This window comes from Anarrhichthys ocellatus, unplaced genomic scaffold (assembly GCF_004355925.1).
Source record: "Anarrhichthys ocellatus isolate YVR2014 unplaced genomic scaffold, GSC_Weel_1.0 scaffold72, whole genome shotgun sequence".
NCBI lineage: Eukaryota > Metazoa > Chordata > Actinopteri > Perciformes > Anarhichadidae > Anarrhichthys > Anarrhichthys ocellatus.
Window position 1 is genome coordinate 444,590 of NW_022280102.1, and position 24,379 is coordinate 468,968.

The window sequence follows — 24,379 nt, forward strand, 5'->3', positions numbered from 1 at the left end:
CTTCTGCTAGCTAGCCCACTGACCAATCACGGCGCACGTTAATGCTGAGCCGCACGTTAATGCTGACGTACTTGTAGGCTACCGAGAATACTCTGGCACGTCAAAGAATACGCCCAACATGTCAAACTAAAGATCTGAGTGGTTGAACACTATGACAATATCGTCCCCATTTACTTTAATCTGCAAAGTCTACCTAGCGGGCATCGGGCCTCTCTTCTTACCTAGAGACACAGAGGTGAAATCTGATTGGATAAAAGCTCTCCTTAAAACAAGCTGCAGAGCAACAGAGGAAGACAGGAGCTGTGCAATGAGAAAAAAAATTATAATGCATGTAGTATATTTGTGAAAAATCATTACATTATAAAATAGCTATAACTTTGTGATTCTGTTCAGGCCAGCAGAGAAGGCTTTGCTGGCCCTGACGGCCCACCGCTGGCATATAATGTATATATACTCCTATCGACTCAATATACTGTATATATACTGTATATATACAGTATATATACAGACAGTTGGCATTGTTTGTTGAGTGTAGAGGGGGTCGATGTTGTTTTAGCTCATACAGACGTTGATGCGTCAAACAGTATTTTTACGTTTGGCTTAGGTGGAAAACTTTGTGTATCAATGAAAGCAAAACGTGACAGAGCGCAATGATGACTGAATTAGCGAATAAATCATATACATGAAGCATATATATTTCAGGGGCTGCAGTCAAGCTATTTCTCACTCATCTCCCAGAGTTTTCAACATCAATCCATAACCTCACAGCTTCTTTAACAGAAAAATGTCCCCTTATATCATAGCCCTATACAGGTAACATGTCTGTATTGAATTTCCCGTAAATCTTATGTATCTGTGCAATTACACTCGATGGACAATACCACATAGAGTCATAAATTATAGGGTGCATTTCAAGAGAATAACCTGATCCAGAGAGAGAGAGAGAGAGATCTTCTCCCTGTGTTAATATTGTGTAACGTGAGCCATGCAGGATGAAGAATGTTAACATCCACTTAAAAAAATAGATAGCTTGACTTAGCTTTTTCATCCATAAATACAGACACATCTTTAGCAAATAGTCACCACAGGTTTAGCTGGATATCAAATGGTTCTTCGAGAAACCCTTCTTATCACCTTCACCCACGAAAACAAATATATGGTTCACTGTCTACAGATTTCTATACAATAACTGTTGCCCAGAAAGCTATATATATATATATATATATATATATATAAATAATATACATTCCTGTAACAGCAGCTGTTCAGTATCTGCCTCCCTCCCTTTGTTTGTAATATTAGACTGCAGAAGTTTCTTTAGGTAAGGGCGCTTTCATAAGCCAACATTTAGTCTTTTTTAATGACACTCTGGTGCTGTTTGTTTGGGCAGTTATGTACGCAGTAATATACCCACACAGAATATGCTAAATAAAGTCCACAAAACTGGTTACTGGTTTATAAAGTAAGTCCAGATAAACTGGGGGTGAAGGGGTTTGTGTGCACAGGAGATCAGTTCCGAGTCAAAGTGAAAAAACTTGACAGCAACATTAGTCTGCCATTCCCGGCAAATTCGCTCCTTTGTAGACACCCCTCAGCAAATATTTTTTTAATTAGTCCACTTCAATTTGTGCACTGTGAAACTAAACCAGACTAAATAGAAAACAAACTGAAAGCAATTTCACTCTGATTGTCATTATGATCAATTGCGAAAGCTCTCTCAGGCGCTAGTTTCTTTTTGCAGTTTCTGTTGCTTAGCTAAAATTAACTCTGTTTCGTCAAAGGTGCCTTTAAACAACTCTCCAAAATTCTCCACATGTCAAATATGCTGTATCAGAATCAGAACCGCTTATTTGCTAGAGTATGTTGCACATACAAGGAATTTGACATGGTGGATAGTGCGTAACATCAAACAATCAACACAGTGCAAAAAATAGAAACATTAAAATGTACACTAAAATATAAAATATAGTGCACAGACAGACAGATAACAGAACTTTAAACAAGTATGATGTAAGTGTAATGTAAAAGTGTCAAGTGTTTTTAAATATAGAAACATAGAAGGGATGTGCAGGGGAGTATACCGGTAGGAAATTGTCCTGGGGATGACAGAGTCAGTGGGGGTCGCGGGCTGTGTTGATGAGCCCAACTGCAGATGGGAAAAAACTGTTCATGTGGTGTGAGGTCTTGATCCTGATGGACCGCAGCCTCGAAGGGGCTCGAACTGTTTATGTCCAGGGTGAGAGGGGTCGGCTACAATCTTTCTTGCTCGCTTCAGGGTCCTTGAAGCGAACAAGTCACGGAGGGACGGCAGATTGCAGCCAATCACCCTCTCAGCAGAGCGAATGATGCGCTGCAGTCTGCCCTTGTCCTTGGCAGTGGCTGCAGCGTACCAGACCGTGATGCAGGAGCAGAGGATGGACTCAATGATGGCTCTGTAGAAGTGCACCATCATTGTCTTTGGCAGGTTGAATTTCTTCAGCTGCCTCAGGAAGTACATCCTCTGCTGAGCCCTGTTGGTGATGGAGCTGATGTTAGGCTCCCGCTTGAGGTCGTGGGGTTATGGTGGAGCCCAGGAAGCGGAAGGACTCCACAGCGTCGTCGGGGGAGTCACACAGGGTGATGGGGGCAGGTCATCCGCAAACTTCAGGAGCTTGACGGACTGGTGACTGGAGGTGGAGCTGTTGGTATACAGGGAGAAGAGCAGAGGGGAAAGATCAGAGGCCTTGTATTTAAAACAAGCAGGAACGAGACACAGCGGTTTAAAAAGCCTATCGTTTTGAGGTGTTTACTGACCAGCATAAGGACCTGGCGAGTCCTGAGTGCAGGCTTTCGCTTTCAATTGATAAGAGACCAACATTATATGACAAAAAAGCTCTTTGCCTGATATTCTCCTTTTTTTTACCGAATAACATTTTCAGGGACTATGTCACAGTCAAACATTTGTCCCTGTGACTCTCAGCACTACCTCCTCATACATGGGTAGGACTTCAGCCGTGTGTTGGTAGTGAAGCTGCAGATTCATACCTGTATGCGATAGACAGATAGAGCGGTGTATAACCTGTGACTGCAATGGAGCTGCTCCAGTGATTGATGCTGTCAGCCCACCGTTTCAACCGGCTGCAGGCCGCTGTGTAAACACCGCTGGAAGTGGATAATGGAAAGAAAGAGATGAAAGAGGAAATAGATGAGTCACAAGCAGCCTTGTGTTGTGCTGCTCTGAAGTAAAGCTTTTTAGATACTTGCAAACAGATTTTGAACCTAGTGCCGGGCCTCTCTCACATTAAAGTCTCTTCCTCTCTTCTTCTTGGTTTCCATAAGCTGCATATTTAGATTCAAAAGACAAGCTGTTTCGGTTTTGCATGCTTTAATTTTGCAGACAAAAGCAAATTGATCAAAGTAACTGCTGAATCACCCTTTGCTGTTTTTGGTAGGGGATTCTGTTGAACACTGAAACCTGGAACATCCTAATATGTAATTTATAAAATCTCCTTGAGATTTAAAATCTATATTAACCTGTTAATACCACCCAAAACTTTTCCATAACACATTATGTTAACTAGAAATTGAGTCGTATAGATTTGTTTTCATGGTTACTCAATTAGGGTTGAAAAGGCATGAAATAAATGGTTGTTGTGACTGGGAAATATCCATTACATCTGTCTTGACGTGTAATTATACTAAAGTGCATGAAAAGGCAAACATATAAAAAGCCTAATTTCAGCCAAAGTCCATTGTTCAAAGAAAATATAACCAAGTTTAAGGAATATTGCACTACATGGTCATGTCTGGATATATTACCTACATTCCTTCACAACTGTCATTTTAAGTCATTTTTCAGTACCATTGTTTCTTTAAAATTAAAAACAGTCCAGCTCATAAAACTCATGTTTTAGTACGCTTCACCAATGGCCAAAACAAGACGAATACATCAAATGTTTTAGTTGACTAAAGAACTATAAGAAGTATGAGGTTGAAAAAAAAAAGACTTTCAATTTCAGGACTGAAAAAACAAACACCTGACAAAATCAGGTCAAATACTTATTTGTACTTTAATACTTTGCTTTTGACAAATACCTGAAAACAGATGACATTCCCATCATGTTAGCATTGCCATTGTGAGCATGTCAGCATGCTGATGTTAGCATTTAGCTCAAAGCACCGCTGTGGCATAGTACAGCCTCACAGAGCTGCTAGCATGGCCGTGGACTCTTCTGGTCCCATGCATCGACACATATTAGTGCTTTGACATAACTATATCGTAAGTGTGACTATTTGAAATATTTCAAAGTATTTTGATCAGTTTGTAAACACTTCACTGATCTGGTTCAGCCTCCTCACAAAGAGTTTTAAATCTGTGAGTGATGTTGTTAATTATCAAACAACATCGTTAAGCCAATCACTTCCAATTTGCTTGAGACTACAATTGAATTACACGAACGCTGATTTCCACAACACTGTCTACAATCACGGGCCTTGTTCTCATAGAGATTGAGAGACATGAAGGAGCACTCTCCTGTCACCAACCCATACAACATGCCGACTTGTAGACGTGAATAGATGGGACATCGGCTCTCACTATTGACAAAATGTTCCTATTCATAATTCTTGGCTTCAAGCGGGATTGTCTCCTCAGATTTGCACTGCTGCTGGTCGTGTGATCGTAATCCGTAGTTCTTTCAAGCATTCACTCAGTAGCTGTGGGGATATGGTGTCGTGAAATGCTCTACAGGGAGCTACAGCAATCATTTCTATTACCCAGTGGGAAAGGCAGCGCTTTGGTGATAGGCGCTCCGGTGTGAGGCTTCAGCCACACACATTTTAGTTAGCCTCCTTAAACATTTTAAGACATTCAACACGCACGCACAGCTCCTGGAGAAACATCCATAACACATCTGTGTCTGTTCCACCAGTGGATGCATTAGCTCAAGACGGCGGCGGCTGGCTTGGGGTGGCTAAATCGGGAGTGTTTCTACTTTTCAAAGTTGTACCTTTCCTTTGCTCATGCCGTGCACCCCATCAGCTCCTCGTCCAGGAGCTCTGAACACCGTGGCACACAGCAAGGCCTCTGCTCATCCATATGCCTCCTCAGCACGACTCTCTCAAAGCCTCAGACAGTCAAGAAGGATGCACAGTGGAGAGTGACGGGTCCATTATTAGATGCTTGAACAACAGGCAGAAATTTGTAACCATGCAGGCCTACAAGTTTGGGTTTTGCCTTTTGCAAACATTAGCATGTCCGACTAACTAGCTTACTAGTGCCCTTTTATACTACATTATTTTGTGGGGTTATAGGTAATGTAAATAAAAAGCCTCGTTCACAAGCACGTCCACTGTGTAGTTTGTCCCCACTATGTAGGAACCAGGAGGGAAGTTTGCACCCCAGCAACCTCAGCCAAGCTTGTTACATTCAGACATTGGTTCGTCCTTGTTCCCTTGCAATGGTAAAAGTGAACCATACTGCTCGAAAATGCCCCGAAAATAGCATAAATTGAACCTCTTGTCTTGTTTGTCCAAGTATGTAAACTAAGCAGCAAAACAGAATTCGTGTGAAACAATAGCTTTACATTTTTACAACTTTATAATGGCCAGAGGCATTACGTTTGTGCGTTGTCCGTCTGGTCCATTCTCGTGACACAATGTCGTAGGAGTGCCTGGAGAAAAGTTCTTCCGATTTGGCACAAACGTCAACTTGGACTCAAGGATGAACCGATTGGATTTTGGTGATCACTGTGATCTCACAAAACATGTTTTGGGCCAAGAATAACCATAACTCAAGAATTGATGTGCTAATTAGGACAGTTGTCACAAATGTCTAATAGAATAAAATAATGAAGTGATGACATTTTGGACAGACATGGATGTAAACTGTAACTTGACCGGTTGGCCGAGGCATACAGTTTATAGCTCCTGTTTAAGTGGGGGGAGACATATTTCCAATTTCAAAGAGAGAAGTGCTCTCTAGAAGATAATGATCATCTTGATGTTGTGTGCCATAATGACTTATTTCACTGTGAGAGCAGAGAATCTGGCCAAAAGTTCTCGTGTTTAGTCGACACAAATGTATCTGTGCCGCTGTTGGTCTGCATGTTGATGCACATTAAATTCTCCGCACAAGGACTGAACTAATCCTCCAACTTGACAGGGTTAAAGGCTTTGCTTGGATCCCGGTGAACAATTTTGCTGACGGGCAGATCTTCCGCTAAGTCAAAAGTAAAAGAGAAAGAGAGCTTCAGTTTATCCCTAACTTGGTTGGCATATTGACTAATTGTCCTGGATTAAAGTGCTTAGAAAGCAGTTTCAAGGTACTTTCTTTAAATACTGCTCTCTTAAGATTCTTCATGGTTTCTTGACGCTAATGGAAAATGATAAAGAGGCTTTTTACGGAGCATTTTACATTTGGGAGTCATAACGGTTGGTGTGTGTGAGAAATGTACAAACAGAAATAATACATTGGTGTGCTTTTCGTGAAGCAGTAGGAATGGATCAATAATTTTGATTTCTAATAGAAATGTCATTGCACTACCACCGCACATAAAATGGACATTTTCTCTTGAAAATGATACCCTATTGCAACGTTGCTGGAGAGATGACCATTTATCGCAAAAACCCCCAGGGACGAGTTTCTTACCGACACCATTTCGAAATGCAGGGGATGAAGAGGCGCTTGAACTGGGTTGTGTACTGTGTGAATTGCCAAAGTGATGGGTGGAAACTGTTTAATATCCCTGGAGGGAAACCTCATATCCAGCACAGAGTAAATAATTGTATGCATAGAATGTAATAAGCAAAACGGCCTTCTGTTGTATGCATACAGGTACAGTATACGTTAGAATGAATAGTTGAACTATTATATCATTTGAAAGCACCTCAATTTAGTGAATTTAACAGTGCCATTTGGGCCTTTTTATTAAACATGGGTGAATAACTATGATTTATATGATGTAATATCTTGTGTGAATGCTTTAATAGTGAAACATTTGACAAATTGCCACATTGTGTCCGTGGTGTAAAGTCAGGAAGGATGCAATGGACCCAGACTTTGGGAAAATGGAGTTTCATGATTTGTGACACTGGGCCAGAAGGGAAACGTGGTTCATTACATCATCAGAGTGCAACAATACTAAGAGGTACTCGAGGCTTCTTAAAGTCGCTGTCCCAAAGAGCATGAAAACATCAATTGCATTGAAAGAGCAAAAATACTGCCCAATGTTTAGTTGCTCTTGGAAGGCATTTTAACCCTGACACAGTTTAGCAGAATAACATTAAGAGAAAAGGCTCCTGTAACTCCTAATTAATCTTGTAAATTAATACCAACCTCGGCAGAGCAGGATTTGTCATTTTCACCCGACTGTGTTACAGTCACTTTCTGCTTCGAAGAGTTTTGAGAAATAAATTGCTCTTCTCTGTTGTTTGCGATGCTTTTATATCTGGGGTACTTGAGAGTAAATATTGTCAACAAATGGAAAGTGCTCTAAATCCCTTTTCATCCCTGCTCTCGTATCAGAAGGTCATAAAACACTGCCTGGCCTCCGTTGCTGAGACACTTGTGTGCTATGACACTGCACAAAGGAAAGTCCATTTGGGTTTTTTCACCTGCTGTGGCACTCGAAAGGCCATCTATCCCCACCTGGGGCATTGACGCTTTGCTTTTCAATGATATAAATATGTTTGAGTGGCCTGTCCTCCAGTTGTGTGATTAATGGCATGGCCCCGCTATCTTCCTTTCAGTCTAAAAGCAGATTTTATTTTCCTCTTCTGACCCACAGGATCATCACGAAAGCACAGCGCCGCTCATTGGTGTCTGCAGAACATTGCTCAAGAATCAGTTGAAAGCTCTGATGAGGAGTTCTTTGATGCCAGAGGTTAGTATTGCATTTTATTTCTCCCATTTTATCTTCACCGTGTTGTTTCTCTCTCTCTCCACCAGTAATAGTCTCAGAAATGATCCGAACCTCTGTTTGAGCATTTTAAACTGACCCTTGTTTTCACTACAGGAACTAACATGTAGTCATTGCCACGGGTGTTTCTGTGTTGACCAGAACATTCAATAGAAACAGAAAAACTGTGCAGACCCATTGTAGGACGAGACATGCTCAGTAAAGTCCTTTCTCAGAACAAAGCAGACAGAATGAGTGACAAATGGATCATGTATTAATAATCATTCCTAATTGTTTCAAACCAATATCACTTTCCTCTGTTATAGAGTGTTGTACATTAGTTGAAGATGTCGGACTGAACAGAAATAGACACACTTGAGAAGATATGCGTCTACCAGCCTTTTTACTGTCCCAGAGGGAGTGAATCAGTGGAATACTCATCCCACCAATTATCCATTACAAGTGGTCATCCCGAGAGACTGTTGATAGAGATACTTAGCTGTATTGTTTTTATCACATGTTATTTTATATTAAGTCAGTCAATAGCCAGGGGTGTGTTGAGAGATTCTGGTGTCCAACATTCTTTCTTATTATATGAAAACATGATGAAAATGAGTCTCAGTGGGAAACGGATTACAGACCGTCTGCTCTGCTCCATTTCCACTTTTGTCGGTGGAGGAAATTTTAAGCGCCCCAGTATGAAGTGTATGGAAATGTGATTAATACATTTTTTTTTATTGTCCGCTGTCATTCACACTCACTTTTGTTTATCTCATTTCACTCTTCCTGCCTCAATCTTTTGTTCGCCTCCCTCCCTTAATTTTGATTTCCCTTCACTCCCTTTCCCTTGCACATTCAGTTTGCCATAAAAGGCACGTTCGCCGCAGACCTCTTATCACAGCTGTCACGGAGCAGTGCTCCACGTTGCTCAGAATTCATTTTGTGAGACCGGTGTCAAGGCGCCTATCAGCGCCGAGGGGATAAGATAACATGTGCTGTATGTGGACCGATGTACTCCATCGTCCTCACTTACACATCTGCTGCACGAGATTCCACACTCAGCAGTGAAATATCTTTACCGAGTGTGAAGGGACGGAGGGCAAAGATGTCCTTTATCTCTTTTAATTAAATAGCATGGGGAGAGACTGCACACTGGTGCGTTGCGTGTCAAACAAACGTACACAAGTGCACAATCAGATGTTTGGTGTGTGTGTGTGGTTGTATTCCATGTTATTTAGTTAAGGAAGTATACATAGTTGGACATTTTGGCCGAGTTAGATGAGACAAATGATACAGCTAATGTTTCTGCAGTAAATATGAAGCTGCAGCTGATTAGCTTAGCTTAGCATAAAGACTGATCTAGTGGGAAATGGCTAGCCTGGCTCTGTCCAAAGATTTAAAAAAAGAAATCCACCTACAGGCACATTTAAATATCACATATTAATGATGTTATATCTCATTTGTTTAAACTATACAAAACTCAAGTGTAAAAACGACATGCTGTGGTGTCGCATGTGTCCAGGAAGTCAGGACATAGCCCCCATAAAACCACATCAAACCACATCAAAATTGTTGTTTATGTAATTGGCTTATTTGCTGGCTTGTTCTTCAGAGACCAAACATATCACATCTCATTTTTGCCATCACTCATTGATGCACACAGGCCAGTTGAATTGTCCTTTCAAGCTGCATGAAAGCACGGCTGTCCCCAATCAACAAAGAAGCTCCATTATAGAAAGAACAACATTAAAACATGAAGTACAGCAAAGCTAAAGAAATAAACCAAGAGAAGAAAGGCGGAGATGTTTGAAAGGTGTCTTTTCTTTGCAGTTGCCATGTGACTTTATTGTCTGAGCTCATGGAGAATGTGGAGCGCAGTCTCTCTGCAGGACAGAGCAAGTTATTCCAAACATAAACCTGCTCAATATGAAAAGGGAAACCAGAACTCTGCAGGCCCACTACAGTCACTTGCTAACTGCAAGACTGTGACTCTGAATCTTAGCTGCATATAGCTGCTCTGGTCACTTTTATTTCTACTGGGTATATGTTTTTTTTTTAGCCAAAAGCAATTTCAGCCTTTTATATAAAAAGCAGCGGGAGCAACTGAAAGAATCACATTAAAGAGTGACCGACGGGGTGTTTGTAATATTATAGGCCGACCACTTAATCCGTCACAATAAGCTCGGGGGGACTTTTATTTATGTGGTTATGATGAATGCCTTCAGCTACACTGTGTAACACAGTGCACCAAGAAATCCGTGAGACTGTATGAAGGCTGTAAGGAATTTGCTCAGTTTTCTGCTAAAAAGACGAGCCCTGACTGTTGTTGTTATTGTTTATCTGTGTCGTCTGCTGTGTGTTTTTAACCATTTATCTTGCTCATGTCTCTGTTTCTGTGTAGATTATTTTGTAAATGTAATTTATTGTCAGGAGCCTCTTGAAAACAAGATGAGGCATCTCAAAGGGCTCTTCCTGCATCCTGGAAGTTGAAGTCTAGTGTTAAGTGGTGCTCCTTTTTTTTATACTAGCCAATGTACTTGGCCAGTGTCAGCGCACAGTGCGCTCCTGATCTGTTGAAAGAACAGAGCTTTGAAAGTGCATCCTCAAGTGCAGGCCACAGGTACGTGACATTTCTGCCTTTATTTTCCTCTATAATCCAGCTGATTGGATTTGAAATCAAACAGTGACCATAGGGTTTCTAAAGATGGCTTTTATTCTTTAGTGTTCTTTTTTTAGGGTGTTCACAATCATACTGGGTTGACACTGAAGGACTGCATTAGCCCTGATTTTCATACAATTTTAGAAGAATGCAGCAGGACACTGGTCCCAAACATAAAGCCAAAGCAACCAATCAGTTATTTTGTGGCCGCAGTAGTTTTATTAGTCTGTCACCTGACCTCACCTCTGGAAGAGCAGGCTGAAAGCAAAAAGGCCGTCAAAGTTTAAACGGGTGTAGTAAAGGTCTGCCAGAGCCTCTTTAGGAAAGATGCCAAGCTTCTGCTGATGTCAGCGTCTTCAGGCCTTTTAGACTTAAGTCATTGATTGTAAAAAGATTCACTAAACTATCAAATACCATGACTGCAGTTAAGAATATGTTAAATTGTTCCACTACGTTGGTCCCCTAAACTGGATGATCACAGCAGAGTCAGCTACCAAGTGAATCTACTTTTTCACACATTGTTTCCACACAAGAAGCTGTGAATAGCAACGGCCTGTAACTCATAGCAGCGGTCTGCTGAATGCCGTAGAATGCCCTAATTGACCATCAGAATCACGTATTCAATAAAGCGGTGTAATGAAAAGAAAACGTTTTTAGTATTATCTTATCTGAATCTAGGTGCTACGGATAGAAGATGTTGTAAACCGTACAAATTATTTGGTAAAATTATTTTATTCATGATTTTGAATTACAAATATATTTCACTGCAGTCATGAAGAGCTGAGGTTCCCTCCATGTCAGTAATGTTGTTGTGTGTCAGCCAGTGTTCCTGCGACATGGTGTGGAGGCAACACAGATGTTGGCTGGTTGATCAACGCCTCTGACATCTGCACAGCTGCCCCTACCAAATCCCCACACATTTTCACACACACACACACACACACACACACACACTCAGGATCAGTATAATGTCACACATTCGCAGCACCCCAGAGCTGGCCTGCAGTGACGACGATGAAAACAGAAGTGCAACACAGACTGGTGTTCGAGCAGAGAGTGCACTTCTCTACTATTGAACAGTTTGAAGCTTTGTTCTCAGTGAAGAAGCCACATGCTCAAACACGGTGGAGATCCCTGAGTTTCAGTGTGAACAAGCCGATAGAATAAAGGTTTTTTAACCGCTTACAGTGAAGAGCACCATGCGTTTCACTTTGCCAATAGCTCCATCTCATCTTCATCAGTTTTCTGAAAAAGCTCATTGGGACCAAAGCCTGCAGTTTAAATATTTGTTTAACGAGAATTCTGGCGTTGTTTTGGGTTGAGGATAACCGTGTCAGTTTTGTTATTTGTGAGAATATTTGGATTTCTGTAGTCTATGTTTCTATTTAAACACTTGATTTTGAAAAGCTTTATAAAATGGCATTTCTTGGTGGTTCAACACAATTAACAGAATTCATTTCTGGTGATGAATTGTTTTGGTGTGTTAAATCAGGCTTGTAAGTAAATCCTCTGTGCTGTGTAATCTCATATACACATACGTATATCTTTATACATGTATGTTTAATAGATCCTTCATTCAGGTGTTTCTGCTCTTTCTGTTTCGGCCGCAGGTGAGCAGCAGCAGCGGGAGGTATTTGTGCAGGATTGCTTTCACTTCCTGTTTTTTTACTCCCTCTGAAGAATCTGAGTTCCAGGGCCATCCGCTCGCCAGTAGTAACCAAAATGAAAAATCATACCTCTTCCCCCCCGAGCAACACTCAACATGTTTACCTCTCACACACAGTTGCACACACGGGTGAAACGTCTCATTTTTTATCGGGACTGAATGTGCCTTCAGGCTGCTTGAGCGAATGCCAACGCAATTGTCGCATTGCTTATTTATGTGAGCTGTTGACAAATTCGCTGTGTATTAATCCAGATTCGTTATTCGATGACATGAATTTAAATAATGAGCTGAGTTGACAGACTGACCCTGAAAGGAAAGCCATGGTGTTGGCTGCTCCCTCAGTTTAATGACATAATAAATTGCCACGGGAGGTAAACAATGTCCGTATGCAAGTAGGGCTTCCACTCTGCACTATTTTTGGGTGTGAACTCGGGTGACGATGTTATTATTTGCAAATCTGAACTGACGTTTGATGACAAAAGTCGTTAATAAAGGTTGTCAGAATAATCCTAAAATGTGCTGGTTCACATATGCCTATCTGCACCATGACATAGTAAGACCTGCCTCCAAGGAAAATTTAACATTTTGTCAAGAAACGCTCACTCGCTTTCATGCCCAGAGTTAGATGAGAAGATTAATACCACTCTCACGTCTGTCCATTCAACATGAAGCTACAGCCAGGAGCCGATTAGCTTAGCTTGGCTGGAAACGGCTTATTCAAAGGTTATTCAAATGTGCCTACCAGCGCATATACTTGTAACATTGCAGGGACCAGCACGTAAAGGTTTATGTCCGTCTGACCAAAAACGCTTTCGCACTGAGCGAGCGAACCAATCACAAGACTCCGCTGATGATGAATTTGAATCTGCGACTTGTTTGCGGTTTTATTACAAGAATACTGTCACCTAACCGGCTTGTTAAATAATAAGAGATGTCTTCGTCCATGTACACGTAGCCTACATCCGGCTATGTCGAGTTCTATGGCAGTTGGCGGACTGTCCCCTATTTGCTATGTAAAGATAAAGTGGAGTAATGTCTACCCGAGCAGAGAATGACATCACTCTGCCACTTTTTGTGTTGTTACATCATGCTTTCCTGAGCCCTAACCTTAACTTTTAAACCAATGGTCCTCACAATGATAGGAGAACAAGAGCACACACTCACACACATGTAATTCCCCCTTGATTTTGTTTGTCTGCACTGTTGGTGAAAGAATGTGTCTGTAAAGCAATCAACATCGCCGCGCCTGTCTTCACTCACTTTAATCCTGCATCTATGTGACATGTGCGGCTCTGAAAAAGAGGAAATGATAAATTCTATCTTGCTGTCAGCATTTACTCAACCTTCCTGTAACTTCACGGGACAGTTTGTTTTCATGCTGTTCATCTTTTTAACAAGTTATCTCAAGAAGTCATGAGCGGATGTGGATTTAATGTTGTGCACCAGTAGACCTCTGACCCAACAGCCTTTGATAAAATGTTCCCGTGGATCCAGTTCATCTTTTTTTCGTTTTTTAAACCGCATGAATTATGCAGCTTTCACATTCTGGTAGTAAAGTCCTTGTCAAAGGTCAAACAGGAATCAATTCATGCAACATTTTACTGGGAAGTAAAACCAGAAAGACGAATAATTTGCATAATTTTGTTGTCTGGATGACAGAGAAAATGTCATCTTGCTAACACTAAACAATGAACCTCTGCTGCAGTGGATTTCAGCCATGTTCCACTGACACACGGACATGTTTTATTCTGTCGCTGCAGGGGGTGATTTCACTGATTTCTTGTTTCTTTATGATTAAATGTGTGTTGTGTTGATCAGGGAAATCAGCTGCTGCAGTGTTTGATTCGAATGAAATTGTTGCTGCACAACAACCTGTTCATGTAATCTGCTGCACAAGGATAAAACAGAGATTACAAGTATGAGAAGCAAGATTAAAATAGCAATGCACATTAAAGTTCTATTAAAGCAACACAAAGCAAACAGCATTTGTATGTGAAATTATAATGGCACGTAAAATGAGCCATTAAAAATATACATATTACATAAAGTGAGAGGTAGCACTGCAAAGCTCCACTTTAAGCACTGTTTAGGAATTATAACTACACGTTCTTTCACACATTTTCTTTCTCACTCTATCCGATTACGCACACATTGTGTGCTTGTGAGCTCTACTCATGGTGCTTCCATGCCATCCGTCCTCGGCACCCTACTTACCTGACAGGCTGTTTATGCCATTTTCTATGGGATAATCCCCGAAGCAATCTCCCTTTCATAGTGCCTGGTATCGGGAGTTGAAAGGGCCTGAAATAAAGCCAGAAGTGTTATTTTGATAATTCCACTCCTTCAACTAATGCATGATAATGAGATCAAGAAATTGAGAATGGGACACTGAAAAAACAAAATTGAAGTGGTAGAGGTCACCCGAGGCCCTTTCCTCATCATTTCACAATCAAGGCATCCATTCCTCTCTCGTCCACTCTTGACACTTGATCACCGTGAGCCGACAGAGTGAAGGATGTTTCTAAATCTCTCCTCTCCCTCAAGGCTGTTGGCTGCAGGCAGATCTCACGCTTCTTTTTCTCCTCTCGCCTGTCGTACAAATCGGATTTCGCCGCTCTGTCGTATATTCCAAAAGCAAGAGATAAGGTAGCTCCAATCGGCTGGTGTCATTCTCCTGATTATTCGTGCATTGCTGTTGTTTGTGTTTTGCACGTGGTTTTCAGTATAGGTACTAGTTTTACCTCGGCTCAAACACATTATGCTTCTCAGAGAAGCTTGTGTTTTGGCTGCGAACGTCTTTTACTCGGCTCTCCCTCCAGGAGGTGATTGAGTAACCCGCCTTTTTTCAGGGTGTTAAGCCCGCTTTGCTTTCTCCTCCTCTCCAAAAACAGGCTTTCTCACATCCTGCAGCGTGTTGTTCAGATCCAATATGCACCTCTCTCTGTGTCTCTTTCTCGCTCCTCTCCATTTTCCTTTGTGCTTGTCTGTGTATGTTTGAGTCTGTCCCTGCATTGTTACATTCGACTCGCTACCGTCTGACCGGAGGGAAGAAAGGGCACCAAAAGGGGGAGGGGGGGTGAGTCAGAGTCAGAGCAGATAGCGAAAGACAAACTGTGACCAGTAGACCGGTCGCTGTGTGATTCACATGGACAGGCAGTGTAGATCCACGTCAGAGTCGGTCAGAGCTGCCAGCCAGGAATGTGTGAGGGAGAAGAGAAGTCTGTCAGGTAGAGGGGTTTCTTCCTGCATGACTCATCCTGTCTCAGACTGTCTTGGTTGCTGATCCACACAACACACCGAGCTTGTCTTTTTGGTTGATATTCGCCGCTACAACAGAGCTCGTCCTTTACCTCGACAGTGTGGTGGTTCCATGTTTTGAAAGGGCCTGCAAGCCAAAACTTATGTTTTCATTTTTTTCCGGCTGATTAGCCTGCTGCTCAGGCTTGATTTAGTGAAGCTCTGGAACTACTCAAGATCACCCTAGTTTGGTGCAATGATTGGACCGTTCACCTTCATTTGTTTTCTTCCAAATGAGTTTGACTAACCTGTTGAACTTGTTTCCAACCTGTTTGAGTGTTCATGTTTGTTACTCTAACCTATTTGTTAGCAATGGTTCCATTTTCGGGTATATCGGGAATTATAGAGCTGATGGCCAGAGCTCCAAAAAAAATGTAAACTAATGCTGTGACCTTCCTTTAAGATATCCTGTGGAGTTTTTGACCGCTAGCAGCACTATGGAGCAGTGTTTTGATGAGCAAGTCCTTGTTTTTTTTTTTCATATCTCATGCACTACATGTATAAGGACATGTTGTTTCACATTATTCCACTGATCCACGGTCGATGGTAAAGTGCCAACAACTGTATCAATGTGCCCACCGACGGTCCAGGGAAGAGAAGTATCATTAGCCGCAGGTTTCATTGAATAAGTAAAATTGTCTTTTCAAATTTATTTTCTTAGGTCTCAAGGCTACACAAGGTGTTTTTGCAAAAAACAGTGAAAACAAACAGTGTTTGTGTCCAACAAAACTCTGCAGGGTATCTTTTTAAATAAAGTGCAGGCACGTAAAACACCGAATCTATCAGCTAATAATCAAACAGCAGCCAGCAGTGTGGCAATAGGTGTGATAGTGCTTCCTGTTGGAAATAGATACATAGAGATAAATCTGATAGGCCAGCTTAATAAACATGTCACACCACAGTCTTTAGGGTGTAATTAATCTGTGTCAACATCATTCAGGCCAGATTTACAGTTTTATCTTTGGACAGCTTGCAAGTGTTGGCAAAGGCAGCAGAACAGCAATTCCATTTGTGTTCAGCCAAGACAAGCCCTGTGAATGTATGTGTTCACTGTCGTTTGCCATGTTGTTGGCCGTCATGTGGTGTTTTGTTGCTTTGTTGCTGCACATTAAGTTGTCCATTCAGGTTGGCGTAAGCAGCATGTTTAGTGAGCCACATTTAAACAAAGTGGAAACCAAGTACAAGTGGCACCAATCAGAGCGGCCTTGGTCGTGTTTTGGGGCGCGCACTTAAAAGAGGTGTACCGTCCGTTCGTCGAGGTGCCACGCAACTAACATGAGAGCGAGGGAGATGTCAGGCAGCTTTAATCTCTTCTAGCATCAAATAGTTTCCATTTCATTGATATGCACAGAGAGGGTTTTTGTCTTTGCTGCACTGTCTTACTCCTCTTTGTATGTGTGTGTGTGTGTGTGTGTGTGTGTGTGTGTGTGTGTGTGTCTTTGTGTGTCCCAGCAGATGTTATGGAGGGGAAGAGCGCCATTCTACTGGGCATGAGTCAGTGGAACTCAAATGACCTGGTGGAGCAGATTGAAACTCTGGGACACATGGAGGACCAGTCGCACGGTACACTTTGCACACACACACACACACACACACAAATACATTTGTAATCACACTCATGAGTCACTGTGTGCTGGTAATGGTGGCTGATTGTAGCTTCTATTTAAAGCTGCATGAAGTCATTTTTTAACTCTAGGGAGCAGTAAGAGTAAGAGAGGTATAACGGGTACAAGACAATGTTGGCCTACTTCAAACTGCATTCGGGTCCACAGTAGCCGTCCAGATAAACACTGCTACTGGGCTGCGTTAGTGTGCGTCAACAATATTTCTTGGTTTCTTGCAAAGTGAAGTCTGAAGTTAGCACAATGCTTCCATTTATCTTATCTGGTAGGATCATTTGCATGTATTTGACTGTCTAACAAAGCACATTGCTGGATGTTGTTGCACTGCGTTGTGAGAAAGTTGAGCCAGGATCCACAGTACTATAGTGTTACTGTCTGTCTAGATGCAGCATATCCAGCAGGAACAGAGCAATATGGGCATGGTGTCTGGCAACCTAACATGCGTCCTATATTCACGGGCAAATAGCGATGGCTCGGTTCCACCAACTCCTGGGTAAAATATCTTTCCTAGTAGTTCAGATGAGATAATCTGAAGTGAAAAAGATTCCATGTTCCTTGCTTGCAATGGGAGAACATTTGTTCGTCGGCTTTAGATGAGCGTGAATTAACGTAGTGAGCAGAAACAAAAGATAAACATAACGGTGGCTGAGATTTAACATGCAGATATGCGACGCATTTCAAGCTCAGTGCTCCTGCTGCCTGAGGAAGAACGCTGAGCTCTAAACACGTCTGTCCTCTGCAGTCATTGAAGGCATCACCTAAAATATAATTCACTCTTTTCAGGCAAAGAGGTTTCACTTCTGTGTCAGTACCGTGACATTTCAAACAAAACGACAAATGGGTTAAGCACAGATAGGTGTGGATGCTCAGCTTCATTTTGGCTCTCTGTTCTTGCCCAAACCATTCCTCAAATGCCTCAATGAGGCACCAAATAAGTAAATATGGGAACAACTTCCATGCTCAATGAACAGAATTTCCCCCCTCCCCTTATTTTCAGTTGAATGTTATTTCAACCCTTCCTCAATGCTCTCACTTAAAGATCGTGAGGACTAAAATACTGAATACTTTGAGAATAAGCTTCTTCTGTATTTCAGTTAGTCATCTACATCTGCTCCATTAGTGTGTTGAAAGTAGAATCGTTATAAAAATAACTGCACAGATGCTTTGTCTGTACAGAGCAGTTGGAATATTTGTGAAGCAAACAGCATCGCCAGGAGGAATATCATATTTCAGCTGGTTTTCATATTAGTCTTTCGACACAAACTCTCCTGATGAATTCTACTTGCAAGAAAGTTATTGAATTAAATTCATTCATCAAAGTCTCTGGTGTGATTATCCAACCACTGAATAACATATCGCCCAGAGGTTTAACAGCGCAGTATTTTTCAGACGTAATAAGAGCATATCTGTTCATGCGACAAGGATCAGAAATTGGATTTACTCTCACTCTCCATTAAGGTTTTAAAGCAATGTGTGAAGATCAAGTGGCTCCGTTACCTATCAATCATAAAAGTAAAGAAAGATTTATTTTTTTTTCTATGGCAGCAAAGACACAATCATCCTATTTAACCATATAGAGCAAACTCAACGATAAAAACATAGATTCAATACCAACTGTGCTTTACAGATCCTCCTGTGCTGATAGCGTGGCACTTTTTGGGGGGTTTTGTTTACTGAAAATGGACCGGCTTTCATCATAAAGGTCAGCGCTGAGGTTTGACAAACTGGAGTGGATGCTTTTAATCACTGTGCTTCAGTGCGAGTGTAGTCTGGTCCTGCAGAGATGAAAGAAATGGCTCCTGCAGGGATGCTGTAGCTACTAAATCATGTGGTGGTAACTGAAGGAGTGGGTACACTGTGAATATTTTACACCCCCCACACATCCCATCAACAAACCACTCATGAAAACCAGTAATGCACTGTGAAGTGGTCCACTGCCGCAGCAGCGCAAGTCAGTTATTGAAGTGCTCCAGAACAGTGCATTAACATGAAGAGCTGCCCCATTTAAAATATACTTTTACAGGTCTATCTTAAAGCTTAAGTCTTGCAATATTTTACAAAATCAACAATAAATTAATCCTACTAACCAAAATATAGAATATCGTTCGTCTTATTCTTCAAAGGTTGACTCCATCAGCGTTCATTTCCTGGTGTTTCAAATGGAAGCCCACTCAGCCATTAGCAAAAGGCAGTGACGTAGGTTACCAAAGTAAGCGAATCAATAAGGTTATGAATAATGTGAACGCCATCAATAGCAATATCAGAATATTTTCACTGCTTTACTTGCCATCTGACGGCCATATCCGTCAAGGAACTGAAGCCGTGATATCGCTCTTTTCAAAGGCACCCAGACTTCATTGACAAAACAATCATTTTACCTCGCAGAACACGGGAGATGCTTGTCTATCGCTGCATCGATCGGTTGGTTAGTTTGTGGTATTGTGTGACTTTCATCTACAAACTACAGCAGTACAGCATCCACAGCAGTACATTACTCAGCCTCCGTACCGGTACCCCTGTCTGCTTTTCCAAACAGGGAGTGTGCCAACCGCCATCTATGTTACTGTAGTAATACACCAACTATGGATAAGGATATATGTAGCCATGTCATCATGCTTAAACCCATATCAACCATATCAACTTTATGACATGTCAGTGTTCTAGTTAAGTTAAAATAATGACAACAGTGAATATAAAAACACATTACAAAGCACACAGCAAGGTGACTGAAGAGTTATTCATTGACTAGGACAGCAGGTTTATGTAGTTGACAACTTCCTGCCACCGTTGTCAATTACTGTAAATCTCTTGGCTCCCGCATCACAAGTCGGATCACAAGAAATGAGGGCCTCCATTGTCCACCATTTCTCCATTGCTGACAGGGTGTCTGGGATTAGAACAGGTACTCACATCAGTGGTGCTTAAGAAGATAATTATACACAGTGCTCATTAAGGAAAAAAGCCCCGCTTTAGACTGTGGATTTGTTACCTTAAATGGAGTGTGTGATGTATGTCTGTAGGGGTTTAAAGCTGGTGTCTACCCACAGTGGGAGACACTGAAACTACCTCCATTACGTATTCATACACTGTCTGTTCTATAAAAATGTATGATCACCCGGCACATTAAAACTGACACACACCAAGACCATCTATCTCCATCTTTTTATAATGTATGAAAACAGTATGAGTATGCTGGCCCATCTTCTTGATGAAATAGAAAGGGAGGCAAAGATTGGATGCTCCTATCGTTATATCATCCATGTGTGTCTCATACAGCAGGTGCTTTACACTTCATCAACACTAAAATGACAAAGCATTTGTGCAAACACTAGTAATATCTTAATCAATATAAACCTTGAATTCAGCACTGTGATATATTTTTCCACTCAAGACCCACAGGAAACATTGGACTGCTGGTTCCAGTAGACTGTTACGCTCATAGGCTGCTGTTGACTGCAATGAGAATATAGCTTGAACTGCCTAAGTTATGGTAATCGCATTCTCTCTCTCTCATTGTCAACAAAGTCAAACTTGCCAAAAATAGAAACGCTCCCCAGCACGGTGCTGCATACAAATGTGCAAATGCCTGCTGAGGTTCTTTGGTTGTTTGTTTACATCCTACACTCGTGGGGGCACAGGAACACACGGATTTAGCTGTGTGCAACTGGGCATAGCAACCAAAAAGACAAAATAAAAATGCAAAGCAGCACCAACAATAGCGGCTGCAACAAAAGTGGTTGAGGTCTCGGGAATCTTGAAATCGGATATTAATTATTTTTGAACTCCAAAATGTCCTGCTCAGTACGTAGTGTATGTTACTTCATTACTTTAATTTTGGCCATGTTGGGGCAACACAACAAGCTGTAAAACACATCAGTGACATATTGTCATCTTATAAAGTTGACATGGAGAGTTGACCCCCAGCAGGTCAGGTAGCGTTCATTGAGTTTATCGAGCGTTTGACCAAAGACTACTGCTGCTGAAAATGATGCTGAGAATGAACCAAAAACAATGGAGTTGTGAGCCATATGTGCAGAAATAGAAGTAAAAAGACACTATAAAGCTCCATTGAGCTGAGGGGAACTGCAGAGTTGGGTGCTAATGGGTTCATCCCTACGAGTGAAAAAGATAAAAGTTGTCTTATAATCAGTGGAGCTTCTATTTCATCCTTACAAATGTGTGTTGATTGTCTGCTCCGTTGCAGGGATACTGTGATGTTCAGTTGCCATCTCTGAAAAGTCTCTGTTAAATGGGTCACGGCAGCTGCAGCTACCAACATGCTTAATTACCTCATTGCTTGTGATTTATTGTTGGTGGTTCGTTGCGACAGGTGAGAAGAAGAGGAAACCTTAAAGGTGCGGCGGGACTACTCTCCGTCTGTGTAGCAGTTGAGCGGCGACATCCACTACCCTTTCATCTCCATCTATTTGTCGGTTCCTCAAAAGCGTCTCTGGGATTATAACCTCTCTCCCTTTGCTCCCCATTATGCCCTCATTCCCTCTTTTGTTCTCCTCAGCTTCTGTAACCATCCATTTCACCCCCGGCTGCTCCCTCACTCCCCTCCCATCGCATCACCTCATCGTGTTCTTATACTTCCCCTCTCTATCTTCCAACATGCATTACCCCACAAGCCATGGGCGACTGTAAACACTTTCCCTCCCAATAGAAGTAAACAGCGATGGAAACCTTAGTGATGGAGAGGAATGCCTGGAGCACAACTGCCCCTTATTTTTCACTGTAGTCTTCCTGATCTCTTCTCAGTGGCGTCCTGTGATTCAACATCATCCACTGCTCCAGCATCTTTCAGGCTCGCCATCTGTTCACCACGCAAACACTCTTATCGGCATATTGATGCTGCATATTGACGTCTTTTTCCCCCTACTTCATTCACCGACTAATGCTGTGTAATGTACATGATGTATGCGAGGATGTAATTCCACACAAAGTGACCTGGAGAGAAATGTATTATCTATCTTTCTATGGAGCACCACAGCTCTCTCTTCTACATGCATGCTTTAGCTTGATTCAGAAACACATGCAGAGCGAGAGAGTGAAAGAAAACATACATTTAAGGTCTGAGACTCATCTGTATTCTGCCCACCGCCTTCCCTTTGGTCATTTTCAGCACATAATGCTCACATAGGCACAATCGTCCTCTCACTTTAAATTAATATTTCTTCCTTTCGTCTTTTTCTTGGAAACAAAAACACTTAGAGAGGCTTCTCAGGCGCAAAGACAAAAGCAATTTCTCTGCAGAATTAGAGTAAAAGACTGCAAACAAGAGAGAGAGGTGAGATAATGAAAACAACTGACTCCATGTCAGGAGCATCGCTCTGCCTCATCTCTTATTTTTACAGCCCTTTGTTGTAATCGGCTCTTTTCTCCAGTGTGTCTGTTTGCATATCTGTATGCCAATATCGTTTGTGCAAGTCTGCATTTGTGTGCATATGTGCACGCTGGTCTCATCGAATAAGAAGTAAAAAAATGCAGTGTGATCCCACATTGAGAGCAGATAATCACACCCAAAAAACACTGTTGTTGCCTGCAGCTCCGGGGAGGGGGGGGGGGGCGAGGGAGAACGACTGTATGAAATGAGAAGGAACAAACCCATGCTGAAAGCCCTCTCTGCTCCACATAGCTTTCTCCTGCTGATGGTTAACACCTTCCTTGACCCTTTAGATATGTTGATCGAGCGTGAGCGTTCATGTGCTGCAGAAATGGAAGTTGAGTGAAAGGATCTCTGTCTTTTAATAACCATGGCACATAAAACAATATTTTACCACTTCTGCCTGTTCTGTTTTTGTCTTAGTATTATAGTTACATATTTACATCTTACATTTCCGTTACCATCGTGATCTTTTAAGTGGGCCTTTAGGCCACGAATAGAAACCAAAATAGGTATTTGGCAATTTCTGCCTGTTTGAAGTTATGTACAGAGTTACACATAAGTAATATTTTAGGTGGGCGCTTAGGCCATACACTGTATAAATGTATGTTTAAAAGTATTTAATTTATTTAAATTAGATTTAAGAGCAGCAGATACAGAAGTACTTTTTGTAACATACTGGCTGTAATGTCCCAGGATCCTGACATCGGAACTTGAAAAACTCCCCTAAAAAAACAGTAAGAAACCTTAGGGCAGGGGTGTCAAACTCATTTTCACTCTGGGCCACATCAGCATCACGGTCACCCACAAAGGGCCGGTTGTAAATGTAAGACTGTGTAAATGTAACTACTCCTAACATATTGGTAAATAACTGCCTCTGCATTTGATTATTGTTTATTCAAGTGTTAAAATATTGTACATGCAGTTATATAAATGTAAAACTATATTTAAGCACATTTCTGTTATAACTTAAATCCTTTTAATTTAGGGTTAAGAAACCCACATTACTCTATCAGAGATCAAACTATTAAAGAAAATATCAAAGACAAGTTATTACAATAACTGTTCAATGCTTAAAATCCTTTCAAGGGTGCGTTTGCACAATCCCACGTGAAGTGTTTCATCTGTTGTAAAGCCACGTTTAAAGTAGTCTTCAATATACTCACAATACATTTCCATGTCAAGTGTACAGTAACCAGCCAAAGAGCTGCTTCTGTGACTGTTTAACTACCTCATCATTTTGACTTTCTATCTCATAACTTTGACTTTCTATCTCATAATTTCGACTATGGAGATATTTTTATTGTCAAGTCTAACTTTAAATTATTAATAATTCTTTTTTTTTTTTTAATCTGACGGATTCGCGGGCCACATAAAATGACGTGGCGGGCCGGATGTTTGACACCCCTGCCTTAGGGAGAGCAACAGAGGAGGGATACCTCTCCCAGGATGGACAGAAGTGCAATAGATTTGTGCAGTTTTCCTCATACGAATCAAGCATCTCAGAATTTAGTTGGTCATAAGTTTTACAAATTATAAAGCCATCTGATACAAACGTAACCTTGGGCTATACAGATAGAATTGACTTGATTTGAAGAGTTTTTCTTTTCCAAAACCGATACCAAAACATTGAGTGTTTGCCTATTTGCCTGATAAAAAATACCATACCAATTATATTCATCGTCTTCTCTCTCCCTTTAGTGTAAAATATCTTCCGAGAGCTCTTGCTACCACTTCTATCAATTATTCATGTGACATTTCGGGGTATATTTGTCAATATGTGCGATCCAGTGTTTTTGGTGAATGTCAGATCAGCATGTCCCCGGTTCTAGGTATCCAGCCTTCCACACAGTGTATATATATATATATATA

General features: G+C 41.4%; 1 protein-coding gene across 3 annotated transcripts in view; it reads left to right on the plus strand.

Annotated features, from left to right (window-relative positions):
* pitpnm3 (PITPNM family member 3) overlaps positions 1-24,379 on the plus strand; it is an 84,752-nt gene that overhangs the window by 7,954 nt on the left and 52,419 nt on the right. Inside the window, exons 2-3 of one of the 3 annotated variants that reach the window (XM_031873458.1) lie at positions 7,767-7,862; positions 16,952-17,062. In XM_031873458.1, the coding sequence (XP_031729318.1) occupies positions 7,767-7,862; positions 16,952-17,062 (207 nt within the window). The remainder of the gene's footprint in view (positions 1-7,766; positions 7,863-16,951; positions 17,063-24,379) is intronic. The other 2 variants (XM_031873459.1, XM_031873460.1) reach the window with 2 other exon arrangements.